Source organism: Zeus faber (assembly GCF_960531495.2).
Source record: "Zeus faber genome assembly, chromosome: 16".
NCBI classification, from domain to species: domain Eukaryota; kingdom Metazoa; phylum Chordata; class Actinopteri; order Zeiformes; family Zeidae; genus Zeus; species Zeus faber.
The window spans coordinates 29,266,608-29,290,474 of record NC_137202.1 but is presented as its reverse complement, the minus strand read 5'-3'; the positions used below and the strand labels follow the sequence as shown (position 1 = coordinate 29,290,474).

Sequence of the window (23,867 nt, the reverse complement as noted above, 5' to 3'; positions counted from 1 at the left end):
AAGTGCTCAGTCACAAACTCTATATACTTTGCCGAGGTCATTTTCACACCTTCAGGGGCCCTAAAGGGGCCCACCAGTTCTCTCCCCATGATTCCGCCCCAAAACATGACTCCGCCACCTCCTTGCTGACGTGGCAGCCTTGTTGGGAAACGGTGGCCATCCACCAGCCATCCACTACTCCATCCATCTGCACCATCCAGGGTTGCTAGGCACTCATCAGTAAACAAGACTGTTTTAAAATGAGTCTTCATGTATTTCGGGGCCCCCTGCAACCCTTTCTGCTTGTGAGCATTGCTTAGGGGGGGCCCCAATAGTAGCTTTTTGCACAACTGCAAGCCTCTGGAGGATCCTACACCTTGAGGTTGACTGGACTCCAGAGGCACCAGCAGCTTCAAATACCTGTTTGCTGCTGTTTCCTGTTTTGTAACGGCATTTTAGCAGCTGCTCTCTTCATCCCATGAAGTTATGGCAGAAAGCTTCCTCAAGCTTCATCCTTTATCTGCACCAAGCCCTCTGTGCTCTGAATGAGCCACAGATCTCTTCACAGTACGATGATCACGCTTAAGTTTTCATGAAATATCTAATGTTTTCATACCTCGTCCAAGGCATTGCACTATTTGAGGCTTTTCGGCAGCAGAGAGATCCTTTTTCCTTCCCATGTTGCTTGAAACCTTTGGCTGCTTAATAATGTGGAACATCCTTCTGAAGTACTTTTCCTTGAGTTGGGCTCACCTGGCAAACTAATGATCACAGGTGTCTGAGATTGATTCCAGTGATCCAAAGAGCCCTGAGACACAACACCATCCATGAGTTGAATTGAAAAACAAAAAATTAAATGTTTATGACACTTAAATCCAATTTGCATAATCATTTGGAACGCGGTGTATAAGGCAGTTCAATGTGACACTTTAATTTGATTCTTGTATATAGGTTTATTATCATATGAATGCATGTATGTTGTGATGTGATATTGTGATCTCATTTATACATAGCACCAAGCTCCAGGTTACAGTATATATCCATGATGAAATCACACGAGCTCCACACATGATTCACATCTTTATTGCACACAATTCAGTAGAAAAAATAAGGCTCACAGACACCGACATCACGTTCAAGTTCCACAAATAAATTACATCAATAAATAACATTTACGGCGCCCGGACATACGGCGCTGTTGGCTGCGTTTACCACTTTCGCGAGACACCGACGAGAAACGACTTGTTTATGAACGATTAAACGGAGCAATATAACATAGCAGCACAACAGCTTTACACACACACAACCGCTGTGCTTGTGGCTTCAGTACCTCCACTGTGTAGGAACACAAACTGTGTGCTGATAGCAGTTGTGACAACAGGCAGTTGTGTGAAATTTCATTTTGATTTGAATCATAATGGCACATTCAGAGCCCTGGTAGACTGCTAACGGTCACTCCAATCTGATATCCATCATTTGGCAGTTCATGAGGCCAGCGACAGTAGAGTAAGTTTGGTGAAAGTCTTTGGACAAAGGTCATTCCCTGTTCATCTACAGTCTCTTAATGTTCATGGAGAGGCCAGCCTGTTTGCCAGAGAAACGCGCTCCTCGAACCCGCATCCTGATTACACTCGGTGGCTCCTAGTGCTCCATTCTGGTGGGGACATCCTCCTCTTGGTGAGGTCCAGACCAGACCAGGGACCCAGTTGAGATCCCGGAGCGTCAGCTCGTCTCATCCTGAGAAACATCGAGCCGAGTGAGGGAGCCTGAGGTCGGCCCTGTCAGAGAGGAAGCCACATCTGTTATCTGCGAGAGGATCAAAATACCCTCTGATCAGAGCGATGGATCAGGGAGTCCAATGAGATTGGACTCAGCACACGGTAAACCCGGATGGAGGTTCTACACCAGGAGTCCTCCGCTAAGAAGCCTCCATGGCAGACGCCAGTCTTACCGCTTCCAATAAGACGGGTTTTGAACTCCAGCTGGTGTCATGCGTGGCTCCTCCTGAAGAAGACTGCAGAGCTACATGTCCACACTGGCCACGGTTCTAAACGTTTTCCTTGTGTCTTTTATAAGAACACAATGGAAAGGTCCAGCTCATGCCGATCCAGATCAGGCTGAAGACGAAGGAGTGTTTGGACCCTGAGAGGCTCTTCTCTCCTTTTGTCCTTCACTCTCTCTATTTCTCTGTTAATTCCCTCGCTTGGCCTATATGACAGCATTGTTCTGTCTCTTCCTCTGTGGTTCTTCCCCGGTCGGTGTGTCCAGGAAACTGATCTTACACTCCTGCTCGGTAACAACCGTCTGGTTTTCGTCGCTCTGCATCGCCTCTGCCCGTCTTCGCTCTGGTTGCCGTGGTGACAGGTTCCCATGATTGCAGGGGATGCCTCGGTCCTGCCAGTGGACCTTGAGCACCAGACCAGCAGTGAGCAGTACCACGGCCAGGGTCATCCCGCCCAGAACCAGCAGGGTGATGAGCTGGACCTCAGACAGGGCCGTGGAACCCTGCTGGGTCACCACCTCCTTCACCGAAATCTTAAACGGCCTATGGGCATCGCCCGAGGTTTGACCGCTTGCCGTACCGCCAACACCAGTGGACTGGCTGTTGTTCCCTGAAACAGACTGGTTCACCCTCCTTCCTCCACCTCCACTTTCGCCTCCTCCCTCCCAGCCTTGGGAGGTCCAGATCGGAGGCGGTGATGCCGCCTCACAGGTTCTGCCTCTGTATCCTGACTGGCAGAGGCACTGGAAGGTTCCGGCACGGTCCAGACAGCGCCCGCCGTTTCGACAGGGTTGGCTGGCACAGTCATCCAGGTTGATGGTGCAAAACCTCCCGGTGAAGCCCTCTGGGCAGAGGCAGGAGAAGCGGTTGACGCTGTCCAGGCAGGTGGCACCGTTGGCGCAGGGCTGCAGCAAGCAGTCGTCCAGGTCGGTCTCACAGCGAGGCCCGGTGAAGCCGGCCAGACAGCGGCAGCGCAGTTTGCTGGCAAAGCCGCTGTCGTCTTCACAGAGACCGCCGTTCTTACACGGAGATCTGGGGGAGATACGGGAGGGTTAGTTCTACAGCAGCGCAACAGGAAGTAAAGTTTGTTTGCACAGACATTTACCACTGAGTCACATTAAAAGGACAGCTTTACTCCTTAACCCTCAGATGGCAAAAGGAAGACCTTTTGAGAACCCGGAAACATCCGTCCCAGCAGAAGCTGAGAGGGAGTAGGAACAGAGTGAGCAGCTGATTGGAGATAGAACGAGCGGAAGGAGGGATCCTGCCGCCATCCCACCTGACGCAGCGTTAGGTGGCCCTGAGCTGGTTCTGAACCAGAATTGATCACCCTCATCAAGCAGAAAGCCCTGATTGCAGCACTCTGCATCAGAGGCCCCATTTGCTGTCCCAGGAAACTAGTTAGCCATCAATTTGGGGGTTTGAGGCACAATGTGCCTCAAACGGCAGTCTTTTGGCTATTAATGAGCCCATTAAATGATGTGATTGCCCTCCAGTGGATGCAAATCGGGTAAATTGAGCACGCCATGCCAATCATGTCTGTCTAGAATCTGGGTACCGGCTACTAAAGGAGACGTCTATCCAGCTATCCATCCACCCGAGGACTGATGTAATCCTTTCCGCCTGACATTTGGATTGTGAGAATGTTCTGGAAGAAGACCCACCGCCTCTGGAAGCACGGCCCTGTTTTCAGCTGACAGTTCCTGCCATGGAAGCCATCCGGACAGAGACAGGAGTAATCTCCAGAGTCTTCTGTCACGCAGGTGGCACCATTCTGACAGGGCTCCTCTTTGGAACAAACATAGATATCTGAGGGCAAAAGGAAAAAAATGTTTAACCACATAATGGGGTCTATACCGTGACAACTGAGAATTGATTACATTTACGGGTAATCAATGATATAGAGCACATTCGCATCACTATAGTATGGATAAGGTGTCAATTCCATTGATTACATCACTACAGAAACTTATCTACATTGTTACTGTATTCATGGCGTCACATCTCTGCAGGAGGTTCCAAACGAACATGTCACCTTTATCACAGAAGCGTCCCGCCCAGCCAGGCAGACAGCTGCACTGCCAGGGCTGGTGGCACGACCCGTGGACGCATCCCGGCATGCGGACACACACGTCACACCTCTCGCCCTCCCACCCAGGGTCACACCTGCAAAGACACAACAAGCTGTTGAATATGCATCTCATTATCCGACACCGCCAACTTCATAAATTACCATCTATTACTGAAATCAATGTGACCTCCAGTGATTGTTTGGATGCTAAGCTGGACACCCTGCACTCTACGGCCACTAGGGGCCCCCACTGCAGCGCCTGCAGCCCCGTGAAAGCTGCCCAAATAAGTCTCTGAGCATCTCCTGATCTCCATACGTTCCAGGACCACCGGAGAGATGTGCGGCCGCGGTGCCAGCACATTCATCAGCGATAGCTTCAATGCTGCTGGATGTCCTCGCAACATGGGCGGCACGCTGACAGATGTGCGGCACTCGTCCGCGCCTCGCCGCCAGAAACATTATCATTGATGAATGGGACGAACACAATGGAACAGTGAAAGGTGTGATGCATGATGGAGGTTTGTTACCTGCACTCCCCAATGTCATCACAGCGGCTGTTGGAGACGTTGCAGCTGCAGTTGGATTCTGGAGGAGAGAGGAAGATCTTTGAGTCCGTGGACCGAAGGGCCACACACCTCCTACTGCAATATCTTTCAAAACTGAGTTATTCCACTGATTGACTGAATTTACACATTTTAAATATTGTATTTTGTCCTTTACCGATATCTTGAAAGCATTTTTTTTGCCCCAATGATGTATATTATTTTGTGGCAAATCAATGAACAGGTGAGGGATGTTTTCGGTCGTTCAGCAATATCTGGCCCCTCGTGGCTGCATGCTCCCATTTCTACTGGACGGGGGCTTTACTGAGCACCAGACTACTCTTCAAACATACACACTGGGAACTGAACCAGCACAGCCAGTCTGGTACTGGTGACACTGGCAGCTGAACCAGTACAACCAGTCTGATACTGGTGACACTGGGAACTGAACCAGTACAACCACATTCCGGTACTGGTGGACACTCATCAGCTGTACTGTCTGTATTATGGACTAGGTGCCTTGCTCAGGGGCCCTCTGGTGGACGTTTGGCCCCACTCTAATCCCAACAGGCCGCCCAGCAAATGGGAGCTCTTGAAGCAGCGTTCGATTCTCTGAGCCTGCGGCTGCTTGGTTTGTCTTATTTCCCCCACCCCCACCCCCACCCACCCCCAGACCTCTGATGGGACATTAAGTGTGACCTCTGACCCTGTGGCAGGAGGCGGGCCACGTGTGCCTGGTGTGGCCTTACAACAGCTTGTCCGCCAAGAGAGTGCCGAGAGGAACCAGAGAACAAGCCTGTTACTACCACCTGATTTATTTGATTGAAATACGGCCAAAGTGGGGGCCAGCGCTGAGGGGTCCCAACATGACAGCATGGCCCCGATCCAGGAGCCTGCACCACTCCAATGTTTATCTGACTCTGTAATGAGAACTGCGTGTGGCGCGTGCGGGGAGGGCGTGTGGCGAGCATTAAGGGGAGGGCGTGTGGCGAGCATTAAGGGGAGGGCGTGTGGCGGGCGTGTGGCGAGCATTAAGGGGAGGGCGTGTGGCGAGCATGAAGGGGAGGGCGTGTGGCGAGCGTGTGCGGGGAGGGCGTGTGGAGAGGGCGTGCGGGAAGGGCGTGCAGGGAGGGCATGTGGCGAGCGTGAAGGGGAGGGCGTGCGGCGAGGGCGTCCGGGAAGGGCGTGTGGAGAGGGCGTGCGGGAAGGGCGTGCAGGGAGGGCGTGCGGGAAGGGCGTGCAGGGAGGGCGTGCAGGGAGGGCGTGCGGCGAGGGCCTGTGGGAAGGGCGTGCGGGGAGGGCGTGTGGAGAGGGCGTGCGGGAAGGGCGTGCGGCGAGCGTGTGCACGGAGGGCGTGTGGCGAGCGTGTGTGGGGAGGGCGTGCGGGGAGGGCGTGTGGAGAGGGCGTGCGGGAAGGGCGTGTGGCGAGCGGGGAGGGCGTGCGGGGAGGGCGTGTGGAGAGGGCGTGCGGGAAGGGCGTGCGGCGAGCGGGGAGGGCGTGCGGGGAGGGCGTGTGGAGAGGGCGTGCGGGAAGGGCGTGCGGCGAGCGTGTGCACGGAGGGCGTGTGGCGAGCGTGTGTGGGGAGGGCGTGCGGGAAGGGCGTGTGGAGAGGGCTTGCGGGGAGGGCGTGCGGGGAGGGCGTGTGGAGAGGGCGTGCGGGAAGGGCGTGCGGCGAGCGGGGAGGGCGTGCAGGGAGCGTGTGCAGTGGGTTAAGAGGAATGCAGCGCGACCTGTCCCCACCTGCACCGCTCTTGCCCAGGCACTGCTGGAATTCACCTTCGTTGCATTGTTTCACCTCCACAGTTCATTCAAACGTCAAGTCTTCCCCCTAGCTCGCCTACCATCCCATCATCAAAATAGCAGTTCCTCACACCAGGGCACTGAGGGCTTTTATTTCAATGTTTTGAAGAGAGGGGGGGGGGGTTGTCAAAGGGGGAATGCCCGGTATTTTCCATGACCTGGTCAGTGCCGTGCCATGCATGCTCTGCCGGTGGGAACGCCGCGAACCTTGAACAATGGAATAGTCGGCCTCCCGGGTGGAACAGCTGAGCGGCGCTAACCGTTATCCGAGAAGCAGCAGACAGGCGGAAAAACAACAATCTGAAGTGTCATCTGTTAACCGCAGACAGCCAGGAGAGCCGGGGATCAGCGCCGCGTATTCCAGCCGGGCGGCCGATAAAACAATGGAGATGCGCCGAACGCCGTGGGCGCCTCAGACGCTCAGAGAGGTAAAATCTGTTGTTTGACTGGGAGACGAAACAGGGCCCCTGCGAGCGCATGCCTCGCCGGAGAAGCGTGACGTGTAAATCACTGTGGGGTTTAATCCCGGCAGCCTTCCCGCTTGGGCTCCGGTGATTCACACGGCAGCGTGTTGAACGGCTGCGGCTTCTGCCCACAACGCTGATTTCCTCACAAGACGTCGTTTTACTCCCAAAGCCACGAAATGAACAACAGAGCAGAACACCTAGAGCTGCAGCTTGCTGGGGGCTGTGTGTGTGTGTGTGTGTGTGTGTGTGTGTGTGTGTGTGTGTGTGTGTGTGTGTGTGTGTGTGTGTGTGTGTGTGTGTGTGTGTGTGTGTGTGTGTGTTTGTGTGTGTGTGTGTGTGTGTGTGTGTGTGTGTGCTCAGCGTGTCCTCGCTGTGTTCTGCTTCGGGCTCAGAGAGCAGCGTTTTTTTTTAAAAAGCGAGAAGCGGCGCGACGCCGAGGAGGAGGAAGCCATGACGTCTGCAAAGAGGAACAAAGCACCGAACAGAGAGTGATGGGAGGAAGGAAGGAAGGATGCAGGGCGCACATAGGAAGGAGGGAATGAAGAAGTTTACAAAAGCTTGTGTCATTTTTCCTGCTACAGGGAGTGTTTCCAGGTGGATTGATCTTGCAGCGTCTTCCTGCTCCACCCTGATCGGCGCAGGCGGCTCCCGGCGCTTTGTGCTCGTTTGTTCTCGCGCCGTCGGCAGGAAACTCTACAAATAGAAGCGCGACGCGGAGAGGAATCTTTCTGTCGCCCGCTCTCGCGCCTCCTTCCTCACACTTGGGAGACGGAGGAACCGTCTCCGCCTGCAGCGGCGGCGCCCCCCACCTCGTTGTTTTTCGCCCCCACCCCCTCCCAGGAACGATGGGTGGCGGCCAGAGACGTCGGCGCTCGCTAATCTGTGTCCCCTCATGGCCACCAGTGGGGGATAGAGGGTGTTGACAGAGGCAGCAAAGGATTTGACTGGAAAGACGGAGCAACGTCGAGTCGCTCCGAGGAGACCTGGGGCCTCGGCGCGGCGTCACTCAGAGGTGGAGGCAGAGCAGCTTCACCCGGCGCGTCAGAGCCGGTGGTGCTCAGCGCCCCCGACCAGCCTGGTGCCCCTGAGTGGCTTCACAATGTCAACATAATAAGTTGTTTGTTTGACAATTGGTCCTGGACTTGAGTGTCACGGTGGTGACAGCCCCTCCTTCCTCCTCATCTCGAGGGGCCCCGGGGCGTGCTGGGCTTTACCTCCGGCGCGCGGTGCGTGCTGCCGTATTTCTTACTCTGTGACTTCCAAAAAGAGAGGGTTGGGTTCCCGCTGAATTCCAGCCGTTGGACGTGCAGCATGTGGCCTGGTCGCCTGCCGGTGTGACTCTGGTAAACATGCAGCGAGCCCCGGCCCGGACCACCCAGCTGCCGGCAACAATGCTTTGTTAGACGAGGCCCTTTTCAAACGCTTCTGATCGGTGGCTTATCAGCGCGACAGGTGCCTGCGTGCTCCACCCCTGAGGAGGAGGGGGGCGCCCCCTGGGGGCGACTCCTTCACTCAGCAAACACACTTCATGTTTAAAACTAGTGCTGGTTCTAAATTTACACAGGCTGCGAAATTGTACCCCCCCCCACACACACACACACACTTCTCTGGTACCATCTGCACATTGAGGGTTTAGTTTTTAGTGATTTTCTACCTCCTCCAAACTGTACTGGGAGCTGGTAAGCCCCTCACACCTAAGTAGGTGTGTGTGTGTGTGTGTGTGTGTGTGTGTGTGTGTGAGTTTTTGTGTTTGTTTAGGTGTGTGTCAACCTGCCTGTGGATGACGTTATTTTATAATTTTTGTGTGTGTGTGTGTGTGTGTGTGTGTGTGTGTGACACACACGCACACACACACACACCTACTTAGGTGTGAGGGGCTTACCAGCTCCCAGTACAGTTTGGAGGAGGTACAAAATCACTAAAAACTAAACCCTCAATGTGCAGATGGTACCAGAGAAGTGTGTGTGTGTGTGTGTGTGTGTGTGTGTGTGTGTGTGCGCGCGAGACAATTTTTGTGTTAGTTTAGGTGTGTGTCCACCTGCCTGTGAACATGTGCTTGTATAATTTGTGTGTGTGTGTGTGTGTGTGTGTGTGTGTGTGTGTGTGTGTGTGTAACCAGATCCCTCTGATATTAACGATGGTTTAATCCTGCAGCTGCCTGCGCTAGATAAATATTTAGGCACTGACAGTGAGTGGAGATGAGGCCGTCTTATTCCAGGGCTCAGAGACTCCTGGTGTTCAGACAAAGTCCTCGTCTTCTGATCCACATGCATGCACGCGCACGCACACACACACACACACACACACACACACACACACACACACACACACACCCCAGCCCACATCTGGCTGCTACACAGTCTCATTAATCCACATCACAATCATTACGTTTAGTTGAATTTCATCCTCCGTCTTTATATGAATGAATTCAACAATCGGTCTCTGATCTATTTTCAGAAAAGCATTGACAGAACTTCCTCATCGCTTCCTCATGGAGTAGAGACAGAGTAGACGCTTTCTTCTGGAAGAACACTGGTTACCTCTGAAAACAATAAGAGCGGTGCGGTGACGAGACGTGTGTATTGTGTATCTGTGTATTTTTACTTCCTGGAGCTGGATGCTGCCGTTAAGCCTTTCAACCCCCCAAACTACCTCCTGGTCCTCGTTCCCCTGGAGGAGTGAACAGCTGGATCGAGATTTGAAACACGAAGCTTCGGCAGCTTTCAAACTGCATCTTCTAACTGCATCTTCTAACTGCATCTTGTTACACTAATGTCTCTGTCGCAATGTAGCTTGAATGTTATTCTCCCTTGTAAGTCGCTTTGGATAAAAGCGTCTGATAAATGACTAAATGTAATGTAATGTAAATGTAAATGTAATCTTCTAACTGCAGTGAATCCTTTTTCTTGTTCTCACTTTATTCATTTTCTTTCTTTTCTACGTCTTCGTCTAAGTTTCAGGACGATGTTAAATCTCCTGCTCGGCCTCTGCATCATGATCCCCTCCTGCCGCCCCAACCCCCCCTCACCCCTCCACCTCCCCCCTCCGCCCAGCCCCTGCGCCCCGCCCCTCCACCCAGCCCCTGCACCCCACCCCTCCACCCCACCCCACCCCTCCACCCAGCCCCTCCACCCACCCCTCCACCCCACCCCACCCCTCCACCAAGCCCCTCTGCCCAGCCCCTCTGCCCAGCCCCCCCACCGCAGCCCTCCACTCAGCCCCTCCACCCAGCCCAGGCCGCTGCAGCCAACAGGGGAAGTCCCCGCTATGACCCGGCTGAGGTCGGGCACCTGTCGTTGGGCCACGTGTGCCCCCAGGCCTCCTCTGCAGAGCCCCCCCCCCCCAAAGGAAATGAATCACATCCTTAAAGGAAACAGGAATGTCACAGCTCAACCACAAGAGGGGAACAGCGGTAAAAAGAGGTTCATGAACCGCCCGCCATCCAGGGTTACTTAACAGTGCATGAGTCCGGACAAAAAGGTTAGATTCCATTCGAGTTTGTCCGTCTTCATTAGCCAAACTCAAATGCAATCGAACCCTTTGTGAATGTGGGGAATGTGTAGCAGTGCAATCATATTTCAAATGGATTCACGGTGCGGTAAAGCTCTGTAGGTGGAGCACACAGTGTCAACGTCACCCACATCTTTAAATCACTGCGTTCCCCGCAGAGAAGCAGAGAAGCAGACAGGTATAACAGTCATACCAGTGAAGGTGCGACGGTCAGGGCCGTCGGACTGGTTCCCGGTGGTTTCTGGTTAAATGTGCGTTCGCCAGAAGGTTTTTTTGGCAGGATCTGGCTTCTTCAGACGTCAATGTCAAGCTTAAACTTTTTTTTTTTAAATGGTGAAAATACGATTGCAGGAGCGGTGCAGGCGTGTCGAACGTGCGGTGACCTACCTTGACCTTGGGCGGGCTGAAGGGCCAGCACGCAGCAGCTGAACAGGAACACGCCGACACATTCCCCGGGTGCGGGCATGGCTGCCACGCCGAGGCCCTGAAACAGTGAGAGGAGAGGACAGCGAGAGTCAGAGCGGCTCGCCCGGCGCGGGGACGGACCCCGACCCCGTCGTCTCCGTGGGAACCCGGGGGTCCGTCTCGGGCTCGGACATCATCCAACAGCGTTAGCAGCTCTGGAAGGGGTTGCTCCTTCTCCCCGCCTCCATAAGTCTTGTTGTGTCATCGTTTTCATAAAAAACCCTAAACCGGGCGGACGCCGTGTATCACACCTGCTGCCAGTAACGTTCCAGGACAAGTGTTTGTACGAGTGCCCCGCACGCTCCCTCCACCCACCCTCCACCCACCCTCCATCTTCCAGACAAGCCGGGCGGATCCGTTTACTGCTCTGAAATATTAGTGCCGGTGTTACGCCACATGAAAGGCGCGGGGAGATGTTACCACCATTTCAAATAGCGGCAAAATGCATCCCATTGAAAGTTGGGAGCTGACGGGCCCCTCCGTCTCCTCCGCCAATGAAACGGGGAGAACGTGATCGCTCCGGCCGCCGAACAGACGTCGCCCCGTCCCTCCTCTACGCGGGACCTTTGCAGGAGCCCCCCGCCCCCACCACCGCTGCTGCTGTCATCAGAGCTCTCGGTCAAGCCGCCGGCACTGAGCGCAGGGGGTCCCCTTGAGGGGTTTAGGGTTGGTGAGCGAGGCCTTTGAGCAAGGCAGCGTTCCACCTGGTGGAGGCGTGGAGAGGTGGATGACAGGCGGCTCCAAGCCGCGGTGCTTGAACTTTCTTTCAGTGACCTCACTCCCTGGCGGGAAGCCCCGCGTCCCCATGAAGGCCCCGTCCTCCTCACTTTTCAAGGCATCGGCAGATTGACCTTTTAAGCACTTCCAGGAACTGGCGGCGGAGGGGTTTTTAGGGGAGGGAGGGGGCGTGAAAGCGAGACTGGGGCCCATCCCACGCTCCTCAGCGCTCTCTCTATTGTCACCGAGAGATTTTGATGAGCAAATGTTTTAAAATCCTTTCTCCCCTCTCCTCCACCCTGCACTCTGGAGCTCCACCCAGGCTCTGGAGTGATGGGGGCACAGGGTGGCTCTTTCAAACCTGACGGCAGTGTTGACAGCCATGTTGTCCTTGACCACCTTGAAAGGCTTCAGAGGATCCTTTCGTCTTGGGACATTTACACAATCATTACCACTTTGTTCGCTATCGATAACTTGATTCTTGCTTGGTTGGACACACTGACGGTCAAGCAAGACTTCAACGTGCAACCTGAGCGTCCTTGAGCCCTCCCTCCGGAGCTCCTTGACCTCCTGCTGCTCTCTCTCTCCTCTGCTATCTTGTCACCTGCGCGCTGCGCGTCCTCCCGGAATGAAATTCCTTTTTGCCGGAGAGATTTCCCCGGTTTGGCCGGGATGTCCTGCGCGGGTGGAGGGATCGGTACCGCGCATCTGCTGTACAGAAACAGGAGGAGGAGGCTCCCCAGGACTCGCAGGAGGCACAGGCGGAACGTGGGAGACACATTTTACCACCCAGCGTCGCAAAGTCCCGGTTGTCAAAGAGGCTGTTTTGGAAAAGCGCCCGAGGTTCAGAGCTCACGGCAGGAGTTGAATCACGTGGCGGAGAGCTGCGCAGCTTCTCATAAGATGTCTAATCCTGGGGTCAGGGGTCAGGGGTCGTATGCTTCTAACTCCAGTGCAGTCCAGTACGTCTCTTTCCCCCCGTTGTTCCCTACAGTCTCAAAGGGCTTTACAGGATCACACCCTCAATCCCCAGATACGATAGGAAAAGCTACAAAATAACCCTAAAAGATGGAAGAAGGACGGCCAGGATTCACTGCAAGATGCGACGTCTCCTGACGAGAGACATCGACCGTCGGTTCAACTCAACCCGACTGATTACATTGTGTTTACAATGATTTGCCAAACCCACAAAGCACTGATTTCAGCTTCACCTCGTTCAAGATATTTCGATTGATACAACTGAATCACCGCCTTTTTAAAAATCTGTTTCTATTTTCATTATACTTGGCCAGACTCTTGGCAGAACAAACTTGTGTTATATTTTCTGCCAATACTTTCACTGTACTTCAATGCTTTTGGAACTACGCTACGACTCCTCCAGATAATTCTGCGACGCCCTTGTGGGCCCCAGGCTCCCGGGTTGAGAACCCTTCATTCATGCTGTACATTCACACCGAATCCTACCCTTATAGCAAAGGATAAATATCGCAAACAACATATTGATGTTCATAATCTCAATTAAAAGTACTAAACTGTGTAATAATACTATTAATACTATGAATAAATATGTAAAACATTGTTTGAAAAAAAGAAGGATGAACGTTGTGCGAACATGTTGTTCTCCCCCCGAGACGGTGATCACACCTTCCAACAACACTCAACACCTTCTAACTGCAGTGGGCTCCAGGTGCTGCCTGCTTGATCCACCAGGATTAACACCTTCATGTCCGACCAGCGAGAAGCGATAAGCGATAAGCACGTGTATTTAAGGAAGCTCAAACGATCCCGTTGAACGCAGGAAATGGCTTGAAAGTACAGAGTGCAATATTTGGACGAGCTGGAAACCAAACGACGGCTTTTATTTGAGTTTTCCACCTGACGGCAGGTGAAGCAGACGACTTGTTTACCAGGGTTGATTGAGCAGCCACGGAATGTGCTTCAGTGGCGGCAGACGCAGCGGAGATCAAAGTGATAATCTGATGTGTGTTTAAAACCCCCATCGAAATTTGACTTTGTGCACGTGTGTAGAGACGTGCACAAAGGGGAATTTTGATTCAGCGTCGTCGTTGAAGGAACGAAGGTAGCGACACATAGACGTGGACGTACAGTAGGACTTAGTACACACGGACAAAACTCCTTCAAATGCATCTTACAGCAATGAATCAAACATGACACACATCAACAAACACACACAGTGCACGCACAAACACACAGCTACACACAACACACACAGTGCACGCACAAACACACAGCTACACACAACACACACAGTGCACGCACAAACACACAGCTACACACAACACACAGTGCACGCACAAACACACAGCTACACACAACACACACAGTGCACGCACAAACACACAGCTACACACAACACACACAGTGCACGCACAAACACACAGCTACACACAACACACACAGTGCACGCACAAACACACAGCTACACACAACACACACAGTGCACGCACAAACACACAGCTACACACAACACACACTGAGATGCACAAACACACAGCTACACACAACACACACTGAGATGCACAAACACACAGCTACATCAACACACACTGAGATGCACAAACACACAGCTACACACAACACACACTGAGATGCACAAACACACAGCTACACACAATACACACTGAGATGCACAAACACACAGCTACACACAACACACACTGAGATGCACAAACACACAGCTACACACAACACACACTGAGATGCACAAACACACAGCTACACACAATACACACTGAGATGCACAAACACACAGCTACACACAATACACACTGAGATGCACAAACACACAGCTACACACAATACACACTGAGATGCACAAACACACAGCTACACACAACACACACTGAGATGCACAAACACACAGCTACACACAACACACACTGAGATGCACAAACACACGGCTACACACCTGGCTGAAGCTGACCTGTACGGCGCGGGTCTGAGGCCCCTCCGTCAGCAGGAAAGGGAAACATGTGCTTCCAAATAAGTCCCTAAAGCCTCCATCATCAGGCCACACCCTAACCCCACCCACAGGCAGACGAGCAGGGAGGGGACGGCCATTTAGCCTGGTTTGTCAGAAACGCAGAGTGGAGATAAAAAGACTGACAGACAGATCCACCCCCTACTTATCAACAGCAGCCTGGAGCCTGGAGCCTGGAGCCTGGAGACCTCCTTAAAGAGACAGGACTTGACACGGCTGAACATATGTTCACTGTACTGACATCTATTCTACTCCAGACGTAGTAACATCTATATAGTTCACTACTCCAGACGTAGTTACATCTATATAGTTCACTACTCCAGACGTAGTAACATCTATATAGTTCACTACTCCATACGTAGTAACATCTATATAGTTCACTACTCCATACGTAGTACCATCTATATAGTTCACTACTCCATACGTAGTAACATCTATATAGTTCACTACTCCAGACGTAGTAACATCTATATAGTTCTCTACTCCAATACGTAGTAACATCTATATAGTTCACTACTCCATACGTAGTAACATCTATATAGTTCACTACTCCAATACGTAGTAACATCTATATAGTTCACTACTCCAGACGTAGTAACATCTATATAGTTCACTACTCCAGACGTAGTAACATCTATATAGTTCACTACTCCAGACGTAGTAACATCTATATAGTTCACTACTCCAGACGTAGTAACATCTATATAGTTCACTACTCCAGACGTAGTAACATCTATATAGTTCACTACTCCATACGTAGTAACATCTATACAGTTCACTACTCTAATACGTAGTAACATCTATATAGTTCACTACTCCATACGTAGTAGCATCTATATAGTTCACTACTCCAATACGTAGTAACATCTATATAGTTCACTACTCCAATACGTAGTAACATCTATATAGTTCACTACTCCAATACGTAGTATCATCTATATAGTTCACTACTCCAATACGTAGTAACATCTATATAGTTCACTACTCCAGACGTAGTAACATCTATATAGTTCACTACTCCAATACGTAGTAACATCTATATAGTTCACTACTCCAATACGTAGTAACATCTATATAGTTCACTACTCCAATACGTAGTAACATCTATATAGTTCACTACTCCAATACGTAGTAACATCTATATAGTTTACTACTCCAATACGTAGTAACATCTATACAGTTCACTACTCTAATACGTAGTAACATCTATATAGTTCACTACTCCAATACGTAGTAACATCTATATAGTTCACTACTCCATACGTAGTAACATCTATATAGTTCACTACTCCAATACGTAGTAACATCTATATAGTTCACTACTCCAGACGTAGTAACATCTATATAGTTCACTACTCCAGACGTAGTAACATCTATATAGTTCACTACTCCATACGTAGTAACATCTATATAGTTCACTACTCCAGACGTAGTAACATCTATATAGTTCACTACTCCAGACGTAGTAACATCTATATAGTTCACTACTCCATACGTAGTAACATCTATACAGTTCACTACTCTAATACGTAGTAACATCTATATAGTTCACTACTCCATACGTAGTAGCATCTATATAGTTCACTACTCCAATACGTAGTAACATCTATATAGTTCACTACTCCAATACGTAGTAACATCTATATAGTTCACTACTCCAATACGTAGTATCATCTATATAGTTCACTACTCCAATACGTAGTAACATCTATATAGTTCACTACTCCATACGTAGTAACATCTATATAGTTTACTACTCCATACGTAGTAACATCTATATAGTTCACTACTCCAATACGTAGTAACATCTATATAGTTCACTACTCCAATACGTAGTAACATCTATATAGTTCACTACTCCAATACGTAGTAACATCTATATAGTTCACTACTCCAATACGTAGTAACATCTATATAGTTTACTACTCCATACAAAGTCAAATCAATGCTGTTCATTGAACAATCACTAGATAGTAAAAAGTGTGTTGTTTACTAAGGCTCCGTGGTAAAACAACAACAGTGTTTCCAGTTTTCACTCTTTGGTGTGTTTGGGGAATGTGTAGTGCACTCCATAATAACTGTCTCCATAATGACAAACACCTCAGCTCATCTGTTATACATCAGATGACATTTGCAAAGGTAATACACTCCTTGTTGTGTTGGAGCTGGTTTGGACACCTCTATGACATCATATTGATCCATTCTGATGAAACCCACAGTGATCAATCAATCGGTCACGCATGATCATCAATATGCTGTTCAGGAGGTTTATGTGAGAACGTCTCAGCCTCCAAACAAACTGTGTTTCTATTTTCTATCTATTGTCTATATATCCATCTGTATACGTGTATACTGTATATACACCAGGTCCTTGAGGTGCTTGAAGTGCTTGAATTTTTTCCTCAGAAATGTAAGTATTGGAATACTTTGGAATACACAAAATAACTTATTTTGTGCTGAAGTGCTCGATATAAAAAATGTTTATATATATATATAAAAAAATCGAAAAAAAAAATATATATATGTATATATATCAAATAGACGATGAGATTAAAATTGTATAACATTTATTTTATATCAATTCATAAAGATTACATATATAAATTGATTTATTTTTTTTGCGTGAAATCCTTGAAAATGAACAAAATAGTTCTTAGAAAAGTATTTAAAAGTCATTTCCATTTCATTTTGGAAAGCCAGAATGAACGCTGTATACACTACTTGTCCCTTGAAGCTGCAAGCATGTTGATCAGGTTGCCGTGGAAACCAGCTGCCATCACCCCATTTTGGCCTCACAGGCAGGAAGGGACTCATTTTTCTACGGATTATATACGGAGTGAGCCTCTGAAAAACAGGCATCTACACGCCCGTCTGATGGCTTGACTGTGTGTGTGCATGTGTTTAGGCAGCATTGGTATGTCAGAAACACACACACACACACACACACACACACATTGCTTTGTTTCTCTTTTTGTACATAGAGAAAAGATGTGTGAGAGGGTAGAGACAGTAACAGGTGACCAATTTAAAAGACACACGTGCACACACACACAAAACCTATCTTCCTGTCATTTTGAAAGCCCTGGAGGGGTAACATACAAATGATGTGTGTGTGCCTGTGCGTGTGTGTGTGTGTGTGTGTGTGCATGGGTGTGTGCGTGTGTGTGTGTGTGTGTGCATGGGTGTGTGCGTGTGTGTGTGTGTGCATGGTTGTGTGTGTGTGTGTGTGTGTGTGTGTGTGTGTGTGTGTGTGTGTGTGTGTGTGTGTGTGTGTGCATGTGTGTGTGTGTGTGTGTGTGTGTGAGTGTGTGTGTGAGTGTGTGTGTGTGTGTGTGTGTGTGTGTGTGTGCATGGGTGTGTGTGTGTGAGTGTGTGTGTGTGTGTGTGTGTGTGTGTGTGTCATTGTCCTGCACCATATGCCACAGCAGCTGAGCCAGTCACCTTGGCTCTGGACGGTGTGCGGCCATCGCCCTTCTGCTACTGAAGTAATACTGCAAAGAAGTTTGCATACTGAGGGATGGAGGGGTGGACGGGGAGGTGGACGGAGGGATGGACAGAAATAATCAGATGGATGGATAGAGGGATAGGGATGGGTAAAGGGAGGGAGAGATACAGATGGGTGGATCGAAGGAGGGATGTGGGGATAGAGAGAGTCAGATGGATGGAAAGGTGTACATGAATGAGTGGAAGGGAAGCGGTGGATGGATGTACGGAGCGACATGGATTGATGGAGGGAATGGACGGATGGAGAGAAAGAGATGAACTCACGATGGATGGAGAGGAACGGGTGAAGGGATGGATGGATGGATGCCGGCTCTCTGCCACCACTCTGACAACTATAATAACATGTTCTCCGCCGTCTACATTTTGCGGGACCCGTTCGCAGGCATCTGCTGTGGAAAAGCCCCGTTTCACTGTTAAATGAGGACGTCCACCCAGAGAACATCCACTGCCACTTGAGGCTGCAATTTGGATAATGTGCAAATTGCTTAATGAATAGTTGTGAAGAAAAGTGCCGGATAAACAGAGGCGTTTGGTAACAGAGAGCTCCTGTTTGCCTTCAAATGCGGGTTCCTGTTTTGTTTCTCAAAAAGCTGAAAGCTGGCACCGTGTCATCTGTAAGACGTTATGGGAGACATGTTCGGGGACCATATCAGAATCCCATTTTCTTCCATTAGCATAAGAAACAGAATTACCCCGAAAACATTCGAAACCATGGATAACAATTACGCACGCCTGCGAGGACGGCCGACACCAGGAAGCTGTGGACGTGGTCTCATCACGGGCAGGAATTGATTTGGGCACTCGCCGCTGATTGGAGGCAAATGGCATTTTCAGCTGATGGGTAAACAACATGACAACCTGCACTGATTGAACGGCAAAACATCTCCACAGTGATTGGGTTCCACAGTAAGTTGACGTCTAAACTGTCTCCTGTGTGGAAGGGACTGCGACTTCAACTGCCGTTGAACGGGTTCTGGACCATCCTCGGCCGATCGCACTCGTTAGCTCTGGGTCGAAACGGCAAATCCAGAGGCTGGCGCAAATACGGCGGAGGACTTTTACCTTCTGACCTGTGGAGCTCGTTGATGTTTTTGGAAGAATAATTCTTGCGAAGGGAAACTGTGGCGGGCCAAGGGGGCGTGGTCAAGCCTCCGCTGCAGACAGGCGGTGCGGCTCCTACCCCCTGTTCCCGGGTCTGAGCCCGTTTCCAAAATCCATGTGCCCCCTCTACTGCGGGGAAAAACAGAACCTAAATGACTTCCTGGTCCGAGATCGGACAAATTAGCAGAGTCCCTCCGTTGAGTCGCCCGATCCCCAGCAGCTGAGTGGCCATGGGATAGGAGCCGGCACCGCCTGTCTGCAGCGGAGGCTTGACCACGCCCCCTTGGCCCGCCACAGAGACTTTTTGAAACAGCGTTTAAAAAACCCACTAAAAACATACGGGCCTGTGATAGGAAGGTACTGAGCATTGTTGTTTTGCCACCCATAGGTCGGCCCGCTATGGGTCTTGGCTCCTGCAAGGGTTCTGGCTCTCTGACTGAGATGTTTGGCCCGATTTTGCTGCTACTCCGAAGTGGAATGGCAGTATTTCATGAGCTGTGGGAGCAGAGGGGTTGAGGGCTGGAAGGCAACACTGTAAACTTGATCATCATTCAACTCAGAGGGTGTGTTGTTTAAAACTCTTTCTCTATTGGTTGAGAGAATAGAGTTGAGCTGTGTTGTCGTAGGCCGGAGCCTATCACTAAGGGCGGTTGGAGAATAATCCACTTAGAGGGAGCGTAGCGTGATGCGGGGTCCTCACCGCGGGGTGTTTGGCGCCGCCATGGCAACCAGGAGAAGCCCCTCCGCATCGGCTGCGTTTCTTTGTTGTTGTCGTGTTACCCAGAGCATCCTGTCACCGGGGAGCTGGGTTGCGGCTTTTCAGCTCTGCTTCACTCCACACATTTACTTTTCATGCACTAGCTCCTGGTCATCAACATCTCCAAGGGGCGGACCCTGCTCCCAACACTCAAACGCTTCCTGCTGAGTCTGCCCGACTTCCAGACGACAGACCAAAGCGTTTGAGTTCCAACACCAGTCATTTACATTAAGCTCGTTGATGAGCGGGAAGTGTCCCGAGTGATGACAATCATCCCATTCAAACTGGAGCGGGCGGCTGACGAGCCTGTTAATCAGAAGAAACAGGAGAGAGAGACAACAGGAACAACAGAGTGAGAAGATCCCTGGTACGTCCGTCCGCTCTTCTCCGACTCCGGCTGATGTTATTCCTTCTTACTGAAGGCTTCGCCCGCCTTGGCTGTGATGTACAGCTGGTTTCGCTAATACTGACAGATGTACTTAGTGCACGTCCCTTCAGATGAAAGACTGAATCACAGGCGGCTGAAGCTTAACTGACAATCGAAAATCCCCTCCTGACGCTGAGGCTATTGCAACATGGTGGGAACCTGGTTTCACTCAACATCCAGAGCTGCAACAAACCTTCATCCCTGGGTCTCCAAGGTCACTTCAGACTGGTATCTGGTTTTTATGGCCTTGACTTTTGAAAGTGACAAAACTCGAATGCAGAAATGGAAAGTCGATCCTGAAACGACGCACTCACACAAATGAATCCCAAAAATGGACACCGTTTCTAGAAAACTGCAGAGATGGAGGTGAAGTAAAGGGAAAAGATGTATCGGACTCCGTCGGGGGGAGAGAAGTTCAAGTCGGGCTTCAGGGCCTTCTGCAAAGATATTTACAGAATGAAGGAGGGATGATGGAGGAGGCTTTACTTGAACACGCTGTTCGATCCCGAGCGGATGGAGATGAGATGAGAACGAGGTCCGGTGTTTTCAGATGCAGAATGAATGGAAAAATAATGTCAGTTCAGATGTTTTTGTTTGGTCCTGTTTCCAGATGACATCACAACTACAGCTTGGAACGGCTGTTGTTGCGTTAGTTCCCAAAAAGTCTGAGCTAAAACCTCCAGAGCCATGACTATGGAGATAGGAGCATATTCAGTCCAAACTTAAGAACCACCGTCTCCAATACTGTGTCCTCGCATCTAACACTGTCACCTAGCTCCTAACACTGTCTCCTAGCTCCTAGACTGTCTCCTAGTGCCTAGACTGTCTCCTAACTTCTAGACTGTCTCCTAACTCCAAGACTGTCCTAGCACCTAACACTGTCTCCAAGCTCCTAACATTCTCCTAGCTCCTAGACTGTCTCCAAGCACCTAACACGGTCTCATAGCGCCTAGACTGTCTCCTAACTCCTAGACTGTCTCCTAACTCTAAGACTGTGTCCTAGCACCTTACACTGTCTCCAAGCACCTAACACTGTCTCCTAGCTCCTAGACTGTGTCCCAGCACCTAACACTGTCACCCCGCTCGAAACATTCTCTCTTAGCTCCCAGACTGTCTCCTAACTCCTAGACTGTCTCCTAACTCCAAGACTGTGTCCTAGCACCTTACACTGTCACCTAGCTCCTAACATTGTCTCCTAGCTCCTAGACTGTCTCCAAGCACCTTACACTGTCTCCTAGCTCCTAGACTGTGTCTCAGCACCTAACACTGTCACCTCGCTCGTAACATTGTCTCCTAGCTCCTAGACTGTGTCCTAGCATCTAACATTGTCTCCTAGCTCCTAGACTTTGTCCTAGTTCCTAGACTGTCTCCTAACTCCTAGACTTTCTCCTAACTCTAAGACTGTGTCCTAGCACCTTACACCGTCACCTAGCTCCTAACATTGTCTCCTAGCTCCTAGACTGTCTCCAAGCACCTAACACTGTCTCCTAGCTCCTGGACTGTGTCCCAGCACCTAACACTGTCACCTCGCTCGTAATATTCTCTCTTAGCTCCTAGACTGTCTCCAAGCACCTAACACTGTCTCCTAGCTCCTAGACTGTCTCCTAGTGCCTAGACTGTCTCCTAACTCCTAGACTGTCTCCTAACTCTAAGACTGTGTCCTAGCACCTTACACCGTCACCTAGCTCCTAACATTGTCTCCTAGCTCCTAGACTGTCTCCAAGCACCTAACACTGTCTCCTAGCTCCTAGACTGTGTCCCAGCACCTAACACTGTCACCTCGCTCATAACATTCTCTCTTAGCTCCTAGACTGTCTCCAAGCACCTAACACTGTCTCCTAGCTCCTAGATGGTCTCCTAGTGCCTAGACTGTCTCCTAACTCCTAGACTGTCTCCTAACTCTAAGACTGTGTCCTAGCACCTTACACTGTCACCTAGCTCCAAACATTGTCTCCTAGCTCATAGACTGTGTCCTAGCACCTAACACTGTCACCCCGCTCCTAACATTGTCTCCTAGCTCCTAGACTGTCTCCTAACTCCTAGACTGTCACCTAGCTCCTAACAACATCTCCCTGGAACCTATTGAGGGAACCCTAGGGGTCCCCAGACCCCACTTTGAGAACATAACAAGCTCACAGACACTACTTCATGATGGTGTGGTGAATCTTACATTAAATTAAATGCAGTTGTTGTGCACTTTGTGGTCAAAGAAGAACATTGATAGATAGTGTAGGTCGACAGAAGTAGACAGACAGAAGCTCTGGCAGTAAAATGTAGTCTGGTGCAAAAAGAACTATGTACCAAGATATTACGAGCAAATGAAGAAGAATTACTTGTTTATATGTTGCTCCACTACTACACTGCCAGAAAAAAACAAGAAACTAAATTCAAACCTTGAGTACAACCAAGTCAATATTGAGGAAAGTGAGCGGTTACAACACAGCAGAGCAACTTGCTGTGAAACACAACAATACACGACTTTACACCAAATCCCCACGAAATCCCCGTGCAGCTGTGCAGCGTATCCCATTCTCAAAGCAGAACCCAGAAGCTCCTTACCGTCAACACCTCGCGGCAGGGTTGTGCAGAAAAGGCCCCTTAGTGTTTGGCTGTTCCCCTGGTTGAAATCCCCCAGCGCACTCCAACACACCACGACTCCCTGAGTGGTTTTTTTGGGAGTGTGTGTGGAGTGTGTGTGGACTTGCAGACAGGCGTGAGAGGGCTGTTCCAGCCTGCCCCCCCGCCCCCCATCCAGGGAACTCCTCCTAACACGCTTCCAACAAAATGTATGGAATCTGAGCATTTTCATTCTGATTTGGGCCGCATGGTACGGGATCTGAGAGCAGATCGACTTCATATCTACTCGCTTGCCATGCTGGAATCAGATTTGGGCCACATGAAATCAGAATTGTCCATAAATTGGAATTGAGCACAAAGGCCAGATTGTAATTGCTAATTGAGTTTCATGTCCATCCAAGTGTTGGGAACGCTTTAACAGCCAGTAAAAACGTCATTAGGAAAAAGGAAATGGCTTTTTTACTTCCTGAAACCTTGTCAGGCAACATAACTCCCCCTACTTCTCCACTGATTACAATACTGATATGCAGTAAAGGTTAATATTTTCCCCCTAAAAGCATCGACCCGTGAGACAGAGTGCTATAGCGATCCTGCTATACAGCAGCATGACAGTAAGCCTCCCATGTGTTCCCCATCCAACAGCGCCCCCCCCTCCCCACAGAGGCCTGGCAGGGTGGATACAGGCCTCTTGGAGTTGTGACTACAAGGGGTTCTCCTGAACATTTTAAATGTAGATGTCACTTCCGAATACCATTTACCATAAAGTCCATCAGGTTATCTCATTTACAGGATGTTAGCATGAAGAGAGTTGGGGTGTGGGGGTGGTGTGGTTTGAGCAGCTACACCTCTATTGGGTTTAGTTAATTGGGGACGTGATCAGGGTGGCTGTACGCCTGTTGCTCATTAGAGCAATCGACGAGGAACAGGTCAATCCTCCATCCCCACA

At 50.1% G+C, this 23,867-nt stretch overlaps 1 protein-coding gene across 2 annotated transcripts; it reads right to left on the bottom strand.

Moving 5' to 3' along the window:
* Nucleotides 1-1,098: 1,098 nt before the first annotated feature.
* Nucleotides 1,099-23,008, bottom strand: dlk2 (delta-like 2 homolog). Of its 2 annotated transcripts, XM_080016328.1 has the most exons (6): nucleotides 22,904-23,008; nucleotides 10,760-10,856; nucleotides 4,580-4,637; nucleotides 4,017-4,147; nucleotides 3,646-3,790; nucleotides 1,099-3,013 (listed from the first exon to the last, which is right to left on the bottom strand). In XM_080016328.1, exons 2-6 carry the CDS (start codon nucleotides 10,836-10,838, stop codon nucleotides 2,188-2,190), a joined length of 1,239 nt encoding a protein of 412 aa, XP_079872454.1. In that variant the 5' UTR covers nucleotides 10,839-10,856; nucleotides 22,904-23,008; the 3' UTR covers nucleotides 1,099-2,187. The 2 variants fall into 2 exon arrangements, with proteins under 2 accessions (XP_079872454.1, XP_079872453.1); XM_080016327.1 differs by lacking the exon at nucleotides 22,904-23,008 and having other exon boundaries at nucleotides 10,760-11,010.
* Nucleotides 23,009-23,867: the final 859 nt, after the last annotated feature.